General features: G+C 38.3%; 1 protein-coding gene across 8 annotated transcripts in view; it reads right to left on the bottom strand.

Moving 5' to 3' along the window:
• Positions 1–14,465, bottom strand: part of babam2 (BRISC and BRCA1 A complex member 2) — a 243,420-nt gene that overhangs the window by 154,309 nt on the left and 74,646 nt on the right. For all 8 annotated transcript variants that reach the window (XM_069887730.1, XM_069887731.1, XM_069887732.1 and 5 more), the window contains one exon: positions 6,268–6,462. In XM_069887730.1, coding sequence (XP_069743831.1) covers positions 6,268–6,462 — 195 coding nt within the window. The remainder of the gene's footprint in view (positions 1–6,267; positions 6,463–14,465) is intronic.

Genomic DNA, 14,465 nt, shown 5'->3' on the forward strand with positions numbered 1-14,465 from the left:
CTGTTAATGTGTCTAAAGAAAGTTGTCTGTATAGTTAATAGTAAAATTCAAGGATACATGTTCTGTTACTAACTGCTCTTAGTTGGCCTTTGAAATGATCCATTTCCTTTTTCCTTATAGCTGCATTGTAAGTTTGAGGAAAAATCTACAAGGAAACATGCAGTTCAAAGGAAACACAAAAAAATGTGATCAAATATAATCCACAGTTCCAGAAGAAAAGCAGGCACTTTGAAACATTTATTACTTGACAATGTTTAAAGAACATAATATTATTGGCGACTCAACAAAGGAATTAGCTTGGCATTTGCCAAGAGTCTGAACAGAAGGAAATGCCATTTTTCATTTTACACTGGAAATTTTATACTCCTCCAACAATATAAATTTGAACAAAAGAGCCCTTAGAGTAACCTGTAGACCTGAATTTATATACTGCATTGTAAAATGTCTCAGAAATATCACAAAACGCTTAATAAAATAAATTAATTTTACATGTAGTCACTGTTGTGTGGGAAAACCATTTGACATGGGAAATTTGAAACCCTTTAATCAATCCTGAATGAGATGGAAAAATTAACAAAATAGTATAGGTATACTTTGCTTTACGAATACTCACTTTACGCAAATTCACTTTTATGAAGAAATCTGTGTTCGCTCTCTGAAATAAATTTAAAGTTTTCAGCTTTTACGCCATTTTGGCTTATGAAAGGTTTCATAGGAGCGCTCTACTTTTGTAAAGCGAGGTATACCTGCACTTCAGAACAATTGCAGAAATGAATTTATTCTCCAGCTGAAATGAATGGAAAGAAATGGATGAGGTCATGATCTGAAAAATATCACCTCTGGTTTGGAATACTCCCTGAAATGAAACGAGAGCCTAGATTCTGCATACACAAAAGTGCTGGAGAAACTCAGCTGGTCTGGCAGCATCCACCGGAGGCAAATATAGATTACCAATGTTATGGGGCTGAGGCCTTCTTCAAGGTACATCCAAAATGTAAGCAGATGCTTGAATAAAAAGGTGCAGGAGAAGAGAAGAGGGGCAGGGAGAGGAGTATAAGCCAACAGCCAAGAGGCCATAAGTTGACATGGATATGAGGGCAGGAGAGAAAAGCTGAGTGGGTTGAGGGAGGGGGTGGCTCTGTGAATGTAGAGGTGGAGAATGGAGACAGAGGGATAGGGAAAGAAAGAGATAAGGGGGTGGGGAGCTGTGGATGGGAGACATATAGACAATCACAGCATCTGCATACTTTCTTGTTTCACACCTAAAAATCATAAGGTCATGAAGAACTTAGAATGCGGGGGGCGTGGCAAGATGGCGTAGGGAGCGGACGTGCCTTCCCGATCTTCCCCAGGCAGTTATATAAATACCCGTTTTAAGAATATTTCTTTTCTGTTAAAAGTCTTTGTTTTGTTTATCAATTGTTTTTAGTTTAAAATGGCAACAAAGATTAAGGAAAATAGAGTTCAAATACAGAACAAAACTACACTCTCTGACTTTGGAAGAAACTCGGCCTACTTGCCTAGACAGAACCACGGAGTCAAGGCTGGAATCTTCTTAAGAATTGTTAGGTCTGCTTTGTTCATGAATGAGTGAGTCAGACACCAGACTGAGTCGAAATCAAGGTTCTTTGTTCTTTATTGCCGGATTGTAACACTTGCAACTAACAGTGTTAGTTGGAGAAGGCGCATTCTGCCGTTATCAGCAAGTGGTGTTTTTTTATACCTCAGGATACGTACTTAGTAAATTATCATACCATGACATTGTCCAATGAATAAACTGTTGCTATCCTTCTCTGTTAGTCTGCTGCACATCATTCTTGTTAGTGCAAAGCTTATCTTGAGTGTACAAGGTCACATCTGCATTCTGTTACTCCTTAGTACTGGGTGACTCCTTCTCCGGTCCCATCTCATGATGTTTTTACCTTACAGAATGGAGCTCATTAATTGGACTGTCGGATAAGCTGGCCTTGCACACCTCTCTGAAAGATGGTGATGAATATTGATTTGAAATGTTTTATGAAGATAAATTGCAGTAATTGGTATTGGTTGCCTGTGAGTTTTAAAAATCTAGATAACATTAAAGTTTATTAGTGATTTTATTTGGATGGAATATCGGAAGGATGAACTTATTATCTATAAATACAGAACAAAATTACATTCTTTGACTTTGGAAGAAATTTGACCTATTTGCCCAGACAGAGCCGGAGTTGGTGCTGGAATTTTCTCAAGAACAGAACTTATTAAAGTTGATTTCGTACTCCTTTTTGAAAGATGGCGACGAATGTTGATTTGAAATATTTTCTGAAGATAAACATATATATGGAACTCCTTGACCTGCAATAAGGTTTATCAGTGATTTTTTTTTGGATGGAATATTGGAAGAGTGAATTTATTATCTGTGAGTATGCATACATTGCAAACAGATTTTAATAGTTTTGAAAAGGTTTTTTTTAAAAACTAAACAACAAGATCAGTTTAATATTGAGAAAATTGGAAAAAACAGAAACTTTATTAAATTTGGAAACTCAGTAGAAAGAAACTATGAACAAGATTGATGATTTATAAAATTAAAGTTGAAGGAGCAATGTCCAAGAAGAGTTAAAAATTTTGAATAAGTTTTTCTTGAAAATAAACAATAATTTCAACTTAACATTGAGAAGATTGACAAAGTGGAAAATTTGATATTAAATTGGGAAACATAGAAGAAAGAACTTATGAATAACATTGATGCTTTAGAAGATCAAGACCGAAGGAATTATGTTCAAGAAAATTTTAAAAGATTTGAAAAAACTTTTTTTTGAAAGTAAGCTACAAATTCAACTTGAGACTGAGAAGAATGGAAGATTCGGTGTTGAACTGGGATGTTCAGAGGTGTTTGAATTCAGTGGATGAAATTCAGGAAGACTTGAAAAAAAAGGCTTTTATTGATTGTAAACAATGTTTAACTCAGTGTTGGGAGGGTGGAAAGGGTGCAAAATTTAATATCAAGTTTGGATTTTCAAAAAAAAAGAGTTTATAATAAGATTGGTTAAATTGATGGACCGGGGTTTTATGGATATAAGAAATGATGATTTTTCGGTTTATACGTGTAGTTTGTCTGCCTGGGGGGGAGGGAGTGGTACTTCTCTCCCGAAAGTCATATGCCACTTGTGGTTTATACCACACCCATTTGGGTTTTTGGGAATTAACCACCACAAGGTGGTTTCCTAAGGGGTTAGGGGAGGTGGGGGGGGGGGGGGGGGTGAAAATTTGAAAATTATTTAGTATCTATTATGTAATATTATACTAAGTCAATTTGAAATGAATGTATGGAGATACTATAAATAAATTTCAAAAAAAAAAAGAACTTAGAATGCAAATGAAGTTTTGGCTGCATGCATGAACTTTCCCTACAGGTATCTTTTTCATTCTATACACATTTTAGCAAACTTATTAAGACAATGTATGGAAAATGAATAGCTTTCACACCCTAACATTAGCAACACATTTATCTAAATATGTTTCCAGTTCAAAAGAATTAACGAGCTTGTAGCAGGCACACAGCGTGGTATTGCAAACCGCCATTTACCTGACACATCACGGGCTAGCAGTGCTGGGGCACTCATGGCTCATAGGTTTAACCTGCTGGTCCTGTGGACCAGCAACTGTTCACTAACAAGATCATTAACAGGCAGGGAATAAAAGGTCTGTGTATGTCTGCAATAAACCAGTCTTGAGTTGGCTACCTTTGTGTGTGTTTGCCTTTATTTAGAAGCATCTACCGTAATAGCCGCTACAAATTGGTGACCTCGAAGATAAGATTCAACGAATTTGAATCATTATGGAAAAGGAGGACATTTCAATAGCAGCAATAACTGCTGCCATCATGGCAGTTAATGCAGTTGGGGTTCAGTTGCCTCCTTTCTGGACACATCAGCCTCGAATTTGAGTTGATTACCTTTGTGTGTGTTTGCCTTTATTTAGTAGCATCTACCGTAGAAGCCGCTACAAGCTAATAATTTAAAAAATGACAAACAATGGTGCCTGGAATGTATTGTCAGAGGTGATGGTGGAGGATGGTACATTCAGAACATTTCAAAGACTCTTGGATAAGCACATGGATGTAAGAAAGAAAAGATGCGAGTTCGGGAAAAATTAAGACGGTTGTAGAGTATGTTTACTCGTAGGCTAAAGAACCTGTACGATACTGTAATGTTCTATGATTCCGTTTCAGCGAACTGTCTGTAAAACTATATTTTCCCTGTCAATAAAGATTAATTTTCCCAAACCCAAGATCTATGAAGATAATTATGATTTGACATATGGACTCAGTACAGCAAAATATCATAGCAGCAGATTAGCAGCAAATTTCATTTGAAATATAATAATGATTTAAATGAATATCAATTTTAAAATGTGCTCTGTCATTGTATTGCTGAGTTCAATTATAAATAAACTAATTCCAATTTTAAGTCATGTTTGAACTAAGAATTTCATAAGGGGGGTTTTTGACTATTGTTTGATCTGGTGAAAAAATACAAAATTAAATTTACTTGTGAGATGGTAATATTTCTGTTTTTCTTGTTTATTTGAGGTAAAAAAAAGTATGGGACGAACAGCATCCTCAAATTTCTATGCGCATAATCACTGTTCTTTTCACTGTTGTGGGTTATAGATAAGGAAAGATCCATTTGGGAGAAAAAAAAGTGTTCTTTTTGAAGTTGAAGTGATTATTTTTCAAAAGCAGCCAAATTTATGCTCGACATTGGAGGATTTGCATAAAGTTGGATCTCCTTCAGTCAGATTTTCCATAACCCAGGAACTACCTGAATTCATTGTGTTTCAACATTGTTTCAGTAGAGGAAGCTCTTGAATGTTAGAAGATTCACATCTTCATTGACACTAATTTAAAAAAAAATCTTTAATAGTCAATTAAAATGGTTATTGTATATATTTTAGTTTCTATTACCATTTACTGTTTTATTTGGATTTACAGATCAGTTATATTAAAGTCCAGGCTAATATTTAACACTCAATCAACAGGAAAACAAATCTAGATGGTCATTTATTCTATAACCTGTTAGAGATATCATAATTCTCAATGATTCCAGTTCTTTTACAAAATGAACAATACATCATTAATATTTACTTTGCTGTGAAACTCTTCGGATTATTCTTGATCTGTGCGTGGCATGGTTAGTCTAGCGGTTAGCACAATACTATTACACATGCCAGTGACTCAGGTTAAATCTGGTGCTGTAAGGAGTTGATACTTTCTCCCCATGCTTGTGTAGATTTCCTCCAGGAGCTTGGGTTTCCTCACAACTTTCAAATTGTATAGGCGTTGTAGGTTCATTGGAATATTTAGGTGGCATGGGCTCATGGGCTGGAAGGGCCTGCTACCATGCTGGATGTTTAAATTTAAGTTAATTTAATTTGAAGAAGTGAAAAGTTCAAGTTCTTTCAATCTTTAAAATACATTTACATCTTTAATATGCAACATTGGTGGATATTGATGCAGTCATATTTTAAAAGCGAGCAAATGAGGCAGACTTGATTCAGTTCTCTGTATTCAACTACCATTTTTATTCAAACTTTCCATCCAATACCTGTCCTTTGTTTCACGTGATAACTTAATTTCTTATTTTATCTCCATTCTCCAGCCCATCTCAGACCAAACCTTTTGGTTCATCTCACTGTTTCAAATCTGTTACATTTGTAATGTTTTACAGTTTCAATGAGAAGTCACAGGAATGAAATGCTAACTTGCTTCCCTTCCCATTTTTAAGAACTTTCTGGATTCATACATTAATTGGCCATAGAACTTTTTCCCAAAAAAATCAACTCTTGCAATTAAAAGAGCAAGACCATTTTCAAAAATAAGATGGTTTTGAAGACAATGCCAATCAACCTCTCTAGTTCAAAATGAAAACAAATTATGTTTAAACTTACTATAGTCAACTATTGTAAAAAAAAATAAAATGGTCAATTATAAAATGTCATACCCTTGGATTTTTGCCCTGTTGTTTATTAAGATCTCAGATTATTCCTACTTCTAATCACACGATCATCAGTAGAAAGGTAATATGAAGAAGTTAAATTATTGGAGGATGTCATATGATATAATGCTCCAGCATTTAATCTTTCATTCCCGTGAGCATAGAGCACACAATACAAAACATCAGATTTTAGGATGGAGATGTTCTGGACTAAGCATGCAAGTCTCCTTTCCGAAGAAAATGCCATTAAAGATATTACATATATTTTCTATTATATAAAAATGTTTACCCAATTATTCTTTCTCCCTGCGTAGATTTCCATGTTGTCTCCGAATTCATGCCCCTCTTGCAGTGCCGTATACTCAAACATAAGGCGCGAGCTCTCATGGAGTCGATCGCATTGGTATTTGTGGTACTGCTGGACCAGTTCTTTAATAACCAGCAGAAGAGAATCTGGATTCTGAGAGTTCCAGCCATTTAAATGCTGCACATTGAAAGAGAAGGAAATAAAAGCACATTTGTGTTAATGTTTTAGTGCTCCAGAGGTCAAGAAAAAATATCACTTCACTTAAACCACACTAACTTTTCTGTTACAAATGCTTTTATTTTACTTAATATTTTCATTACAGGCACTGCACTTGTATTGCTGTAACCCGTGTGATCAAATGCCAGATATATGCCCAGTTACAGGATTACACTGTGTTGTACTCAGATCCAGAGCCCTTCTCACATTTTGGAAATATCACTGACTAAGAGAACTTTACGTCATAGTTGGCGGAATTTCTGTAAACATACCAGACAGCATCACCAATTTTATGGTGTAGGTTGCCACTCAAGTCCATTATGCCATGATACTTTGAAACAGAAATCCAGTCTCCTACTCTTTCCCCACATCCCTCCTTTATTTTTCTAACTAAACCCTGTGTGAAAATTACGACATAAACTGCTTTCCTACTGTAATATGGAATAGATGATTTATTCTTGTGGTCAAAATTTCAAGCATGATTGCAGCAAGTTCAATGCACATTTGTAATCAGCAAATTAATAGGGAGTCAGGTTTAAATTAGAACTCAATGTAATCAAGAGAGCAATTATTTGAATAAACAGGAAACAAAACATTGATGACTTCATTAGTTCCACTGGAGTTATGGACAATTCAAAAGAAACATCCAATTCAGAAGATCCCTTCTCCCACCTGAAGCTTTCTTTCTCCTCTTGGACACTCCATTCTGGCCTTTAGCCTGCTCTGAATCTTTTTAATTCCAACTGCTGCTGCTACATCAACCATGTCAACTTCACTACTCCTCTCACTTATTCTAACCTCACCCCCTCAGAATGCACTGCCCTTCACTCTCTCTGTACCAATTCCAACCTCACTATCAGAACTGCAGACAAGGGTGGTGCTGTTATGGTCAGGTGCACTGACCTCTCCCTTGCTGAAGCCAAGCAATAGCTCTCAGGCACCTCCTCTTTCTCTCCCCTTGAATAGAACACCATCAAGAAATATCAAGCCACCGCTTCAAGTAACATCACTGACTTCATCACTTCTAGACATCTCCCTCCCATAACCTCTAACCTCATTGTTTCCCAATTCTGCTGGTTCTATCTCCTACTCAAGATCTACAAACCCAATTGCCCCAATAGGCCCATCGGTTCCATGTATTCATGCCACACCAAACTAGTATCGACTTTTGTCCCCACTACTCCCTTCCAACTTCACATGCCTTCCATCACTTTAACAACTTCCAGTTTCCTGGACTTGACTCCCTCTTTTTCACTATTCAGCATCCAATCTCTATGCACCTCCATCCCCTATACTGAAAGTCTCAAAGCTCTTCGTCCTTTTTCAACAACAGACACAATCAGTCTCCCTTCACCATCACCCTCCTCCACCTGGCAGAACTTGCTCTCACCCTGAGTAACTTCTCTTTTGGCTCATCCCACTTTCTCCAAGACGTAAATCCTAGCTGTGCCTGCCTTTTTGTTGGCTACATGGAGCAATCCATGCTACAAGTTTACAAAGGAACGTCTCCTCAACTCTTCCTCCACAACATCAATGACTACATTGATGCTGCAACCCACGATGAGCTCATCAGCTTTATCTTCTTCGTTGCTTACTTCCACCCCGACCTCAAATCCACTGGTCCATCTCTGACAAATCTTTCCCCTTTTTTGAAGTCTCTGTCTCCATCTCAGGAGACAAACTCTCTACAGATATTTTTTGCAAAGCTACCAACTCTCACAGTTACCTTGACTATACCTCTTCACACCTTGTCGCCTGTAAGGATTCTATTCCTTTCTCTTAATTCCTCTGCCAGCGTCGCATCTTCTCCCAGGATGAGATCTTCCATTCCATGGCATCCGATATGTCCTCCTTTTTTTTTCAAAATAATGTGGCTTCTCCACTACTGCTAACAACTCAGCCCTTACCCACATCTCCTCTATTTTCTGCACATCTGCCCTGGCCCCTTCCTCCCCTAGAAGAAATCCCTCATCAGCATTTTAATTGGTACTACCTTGTTTGAAATTATGCCCTCTAGTTCTTGATTCACCCACAAGGGGAAAATATGCAGTATTGTCAACATTACATCCACCTTCCTGAAAATCAACTTCTTTATACTGTTTCCAATGTACAGGTAAGTATATTCCAAAGAAGATGACCAAACTATTGGCAGTACTGCAGGTACCAATGCCTTTTATAATTGTGGCAAGACTTCCCTACTGTTATGAGTCCAGAGGACCCCAGAACCCAGCAGCAATAGAAACTCACCAACACAAATGGTCACTTAAACAAAAAATTATTTTAATTTTATTTAAACATAAAAACAGGATCAAACTTTAACTTTTATCACTATTAACAACTTAACCCCTTCTAATTCTAAGACCACGTGTATGTAATGTGTGTATAAGTTCAGGAAAGTTCTTTCTTTTACAGTCCAATCTCACTTCTCACTCCTCCAAGTTCACCGGTATCAGGTAATTTTTAGACTGTGCACAGAATTTAACATTCATGAATTTTCACCAAGCTCTGATGTTTACAGGTAATTGGTTACCGCTCAGGAAGGTTCTTGTTGGCTTCAGAGGGAGATATTTGTTGCTCGATGGACACACACAAACTGATTCCCTCCGATCAGCCACTTCAGTGTCTTTCTGAAGAAACTTACCCCATCATGGGTTTTCCAAATGATAATCTCTTCTTCCAGGTCATCACAGAGTACCTCTTGTTTCCCTTATTTCAGGTGCAACACTCTAGCCAGCCATTTCCTCTTGTAAGGACTACAAGGGCTTTGAACAGGCTGAACTCAGAACTCACAACCCATCTTCAAAATGGGGTTTCAACAGGCTGCCAGCTTGTCCTATTCCAGGCCCAACTGCTGCTGCAGAACTGAATTCTCTCCCTCTCTCTCCAAAGAATCACGTTTTTCTCTCTGTTTGCAAAACCACATGATACCTCTCAGAACAGCAAACTGCAACAAGACAGGTTGCTGGCACTGGGATCCGTTTCTTGAGCCTGTCCATTTATTGCTTTAAAGACAATAGTCCAATTACTCCACAGCATCAGTCCAATTAACACCTACTTGTGAAGTCTCCATAGATATTCTTCAAAGTTTCTGCAATGTCACTGTGGACATGAAGTCTGTCTGTTTCCATAGCTCTTGCATTTTAAATGAGATCTCTTTTGTGAAGTGCTACTCTGTTTGTGAAGTGACTACACACTAAAGCTCCCCCCCCCCCCACAATCTATCTCTTTTAAAAACATAGTTTTATATAATATAAAATATATAACCTGTCACACTACCTTTCAAGTAAAGGAACAAAGTGCATGACTATTTGATATGATGACTTTTTTTCACATAGAGGAACAACCACATCAATCTACCATTATCTTTCTGTAGTCATTGTACTTTTGTTTTCTATGCTTTGCACTGCACCAAAGAGGATAAACATGTTTTCAGGCATCACAGAATATCTACCAAAGTTTAAATGAATATGCAAAAATGTCTTTACAGGCTTTTTGTGTCCATTTCACAATTTACTTGGTTATCTATTATGTTTTTTTACAGCTGCTGGGTGACAGAAATTTTCACAAAATTCCCGCAAGGCAGCCTGTGTAAAAAGTTTGAAACGCAAATGGCTAATGAATATGACGTACATGATGACGCATTCAGCTCGCCACACCGCAACGCAGGATTTTTAAATGTGCATGAAACACAAGAAATTAAGGTTCGTTCGAATAATGCTGTACATACGCCCTGCTAACTTTAACATCATCTGTGGATTGATAGTCATTTTGCTCTTCTCTCTGGAGGCTTTTTTGGACAAAGTTAAATGGTATCACTGACGACGTTAACGCAGTGACATAGTTCGTCGCATGCACGGACGACATCAACCGATATGCAGCCTACGAAAATACCACAACTCAGGTATTTAGTGTAAACATCCTTCCTGTGTGAACGGCTAATCCAGAAGGTAAGTGTGAAAATTGTCAACCCAAATTGCTATCCGTGCTAATTTCCATACAACATGAGGGGGTCCACTGTGTAAGATGGTTCTCAGCACAACACCATCAATCACATTCAAGGATTGATTTCCTTACAAAAAAATTAAGTGCAAGAGGAATTCAGCAGGTTGAACAGCATTTCTGGGGGAAAGTAACTGTCGCTGTTTTGGGCTGAGGCCCGCATTGACCTTGCTTTGTACTTCCTTGTAGACTTTTTCTCTACATGAATTTAGAACAGTACATCACAGGAACAGGTCAGTCAGCCTTTGATGTTAGTACTATCCATGATGACAACTAACTCCATCTGATGCCGTGGTCCGTTTCCCTCTATTCCCCACAAATTGGTGAGTCTAAATGCATCTTAAAGGTGGCTATCATGTCTGATTCGACCACCTGCTCTTGTAGATTTTTGAAAGCATCTCCTACTCCCAATGTAAAAGACAATTTACTTCACATATCTCCTTTAAACATTTCCACACTCACCTCAAACCTACGCCTTCTTGTATATGACATTTGGACTTTGAGAAAACGGCTCTACCAGCACAATGACTCAATATTTTATACACTTCTGTCAGATGAGCATCAATCTCCAACACTCCAGAGAAACAATCCCAGTTTCTCCCACTTCTCTTTATAGCTAATACATTCCAATCCAGGTAACATTGTGGTGAACCTCTCCTGAACCCTCTACAAATCTTCCACATCCTTCCTATAGTGTGAGGACCAGACTGCACACAATCGTCCAAATGTGGCCTAATCAAAGTTTAATACAGCTGTAACATGACTATCCCCCAATCCTCCAAAAACTCACCTACAGCAGGGCTAATTTATACCAGTCAATTAACTATTAGTCATCTTTGGGATGTGGGAGAAAACCCAGGCAGTCGCAAGCCCCTTCCACACTTGCAAGTGATCCCAAGAATTAACCTCCAATCGGCCTTTAAAGTGTCTAGTGTGAAAAAAGTGTCTAGTGTGAAAGTAAAGTCAGCTCAACACCAGCATCAGATGACACCATCTCATGCCGGGGATAGACTGCCTTGACCCCTAGTATGATCCCCGGTGTCTGCAGCCGCCGGCATTGCAATCATGCAAGTGTTAAACGGGCAATTGCATTGTGAGATTGAAATGACCCAAGTTTTTCACAGGAATGTGAAGGAAGAAAAGATTAAAATGAAAGTATAAACTTTACCTGGGAAAGTCTCAGCAGGAGAGAAGAAATAAATCACAATAAATAGCAATAGCAGACAATTCTTAAACAGCGTGGGAAAGTTGGAGGTTCTATAGCTCACATTTATAAAGACCATGGGAAAAAGCAATGGCAGGCCTGACTTCCCAGAAGGCCATGCGGCAGAGAAACCTCTCTATGATGCTCCGTGCATGCAGCCATGCATACAGTCCTTTCTCTGTCACACAGAAGTCTGGGAGGTCAGGTCCGCCTTCGCTTTTTCCTACGGTATTTATAAATTTTACGCTATAGTGCTACCAACTTTACCACTCTGTAAAAATTGTGCACTAAAGCGCTACTAACTTTCCCACGCTGTTTAAAAATTGTCCGCTATTGCTATTTATTGCTAGCACTTTCCCACAGTGCCTCATAAAGTTTTATATCGGTCAGCACAACGAGGGCTGAAGGGCCCCTACTGTACTCTACATAAAGCTTCATTATGTTATAATTAGGTATGATTAATTTTGCTCAAATATAAGATCGTAATGCATTGATTAAGATTTAAGGCAGGTCCACTACCGCTCAATGCGTCATGATGTCACCAGTAGAAGGTAGAACAGCCCTAACCCCGGGGATAGCTCCTTGCAACTGTGAAAGCGTCCAGTGTCCCAGTTAGGGGTGGTCAAGTGTGAAAAGTCAAACCCCCATTCCTATCCCAGGACAGCCAATTTAGTGGGATGCAAGTGTAAAGGGGGCTACAGGGAGAATGTGCAAATTATCCCAGGATCAAACTCAGGTCACTGGAGAAATGGGGCTGCAGCACTGGGAGGCATTGAGGATTATACGTTATTCACACGCCATGAATACTCACCCTTCGTACAGCGCCTTGTCAAATACAAACAGGAAATCTAAATTCAGGGCTAATATTTCAAATACTCACATTTTTTTCAGAAAAAAATAAATCCTCCCTGACAGTGTTGAACTGTTGGAGATGTTAAGAAAGTCAATTATATTTTAAATTAAATTTAAATTAGTAGACATACATCATGGTAACAGGGCCTTCCAGCCCATGAGCCCACGCCACCCAATAACACCCAATTAAGCAATAACTGCATACATTTTGTAGGTGGGATGAAACTGGAGCAGCCAGAGTTAACTCACACAGACACAGGAAGATCATACAAAGTCCTTACAGACAGCACTGGATTCAAAATCAGGTTGCTGGCACCGTAATAGAGTTGTACTAACCGCTTCGATAACTGGACCACTAAATTATCCACATTTTGAAAGAGAAAGGAAAAAAGCCCTTCCCAGTGAACAAGTGTTTCAAGATCCTTCCACCTCAAGCTCATTAAGTGACTATTGTTTAATTAGCTGCTCTACAAAATACATAGAAGAATCCAGTTTGGACTGCCAAAATTGATTGGGACTTCCCCACATTATTCTTAAGTGGAAAATCATTTGGCTTTCATTGAAGTAATACTCAGCATCAGAATTTATTGTCATGAAGATGTCACCTAATTCACTGTTTTGTGGCAGCGTTACAGTGCAAACATTTATAAAATCCAACTTACAAAATAAATAAAAATAAGCATGCAAGAAAAGTCAAAATAAGGCAGTGTCTGTGGTTCATTGTTCATTTAGGAATCTGATGGCAGAGGGGAAGAAGCTGAAGACTGGGCGCTCATCTTCAGGCTCCTGTACCTTTTTCCCTGATGGTAGCAGATTAAAGAAGGCATGGCCTGGGTGCTGGTGGTTCTTAACACAACGTATCTTGTAGACCTTCTTGATGGAGTGAAGACTGGTGCCCGTAATGTCACTGGCTGAGTTAACAATCCTCTGGAACTTTTTTTCTTATCCTGAGAGATAATTAACAATATCCCGACTATGTGTCACTGATCAAAAATTTTTGAGCTACAGACATCTAAGTCGTGTTTACATCATTTTTTTCTGTTCTTAGCATTTTGACTTTCAATAGACTAACATTCTAACTTTTCATTTGATCTTTCTTCCCCATTCTGTCAACTTTTGATTAACGTTGTTTGGAATTGTGCTCCCACTATTTGTTTAACTACAAGTGTCAAGTCTTATTTTGAGTGGTACACCAGCATTAAGAATAAACAGTTTAAAAGATAAAAGACAGTGAAAAATGTAAAGTTGTAGCGACTACTACGGTAGATGCTACTAAATAAAGGCTGTTACAGAGTTCTGTGTTGTGTGGTTTTATGTTAAAAAGTGACAGTTTGCCTTAGAGAGCCAAGGTGACGGTGGACTGCTGAGAGAGTGGGAGACGGACTGAGCATGTGCAGAAAATTATCTAAAAATTTCTCGACTTGGATGATAAACCACTACTGGGGGTGCTGTGGAGTGGAAGAAGGCCCAGAGCATGAGTCATGGTCTGGAGGACAGTTTAGAATGTTGGGATTTCAAACAGGGATGAAGATTCCAAAGGCAGCCAGAAGGATCCGGACCAAGCCAGTGGTTCCTCTCTCTGCAAGCAACACAAGACAACTTCGAATTTTGTGCTCTCTCTCTCTCAAAGATATTTTGGCTTCAGTTTACCAAGCAAACTGAATTTTGTTTATGATCTTTGATTCAGTTGAGATTGAAGTTTTGTGAGTCTTGTGTGTTTTGTGTCTTAAGTTTTTCTGTGGGCTGGTTGGAAATATAACTTAGAATTTAATTACATATATTATATTTAGACTGGGGAATTTATTAGTTTTACACTGTTATAGAGATTTGCATAGTAACCAGTGGGCATTGTTATAAAAGGGGGGATTCTGAATTAAAGTTTGAAGGTGAATTTTTTGTTAATAAAGTA

Source organism: Narcine bancroftii, chromosome 6, assembly GCF_036971445.1.
Source record: "Narcine bancroftii isolate sNarBan1 chromosome 6, sNarBan1.hap1, whole genome shotgun sequence".
NCBI classification, from domain to species: domain Eukaryota; kingdom Metazoa; phylum Chordata; class Chondrichthyes; order Torpediniformes; family Narcinidae; genus Narcine; species Narcine bancroftii.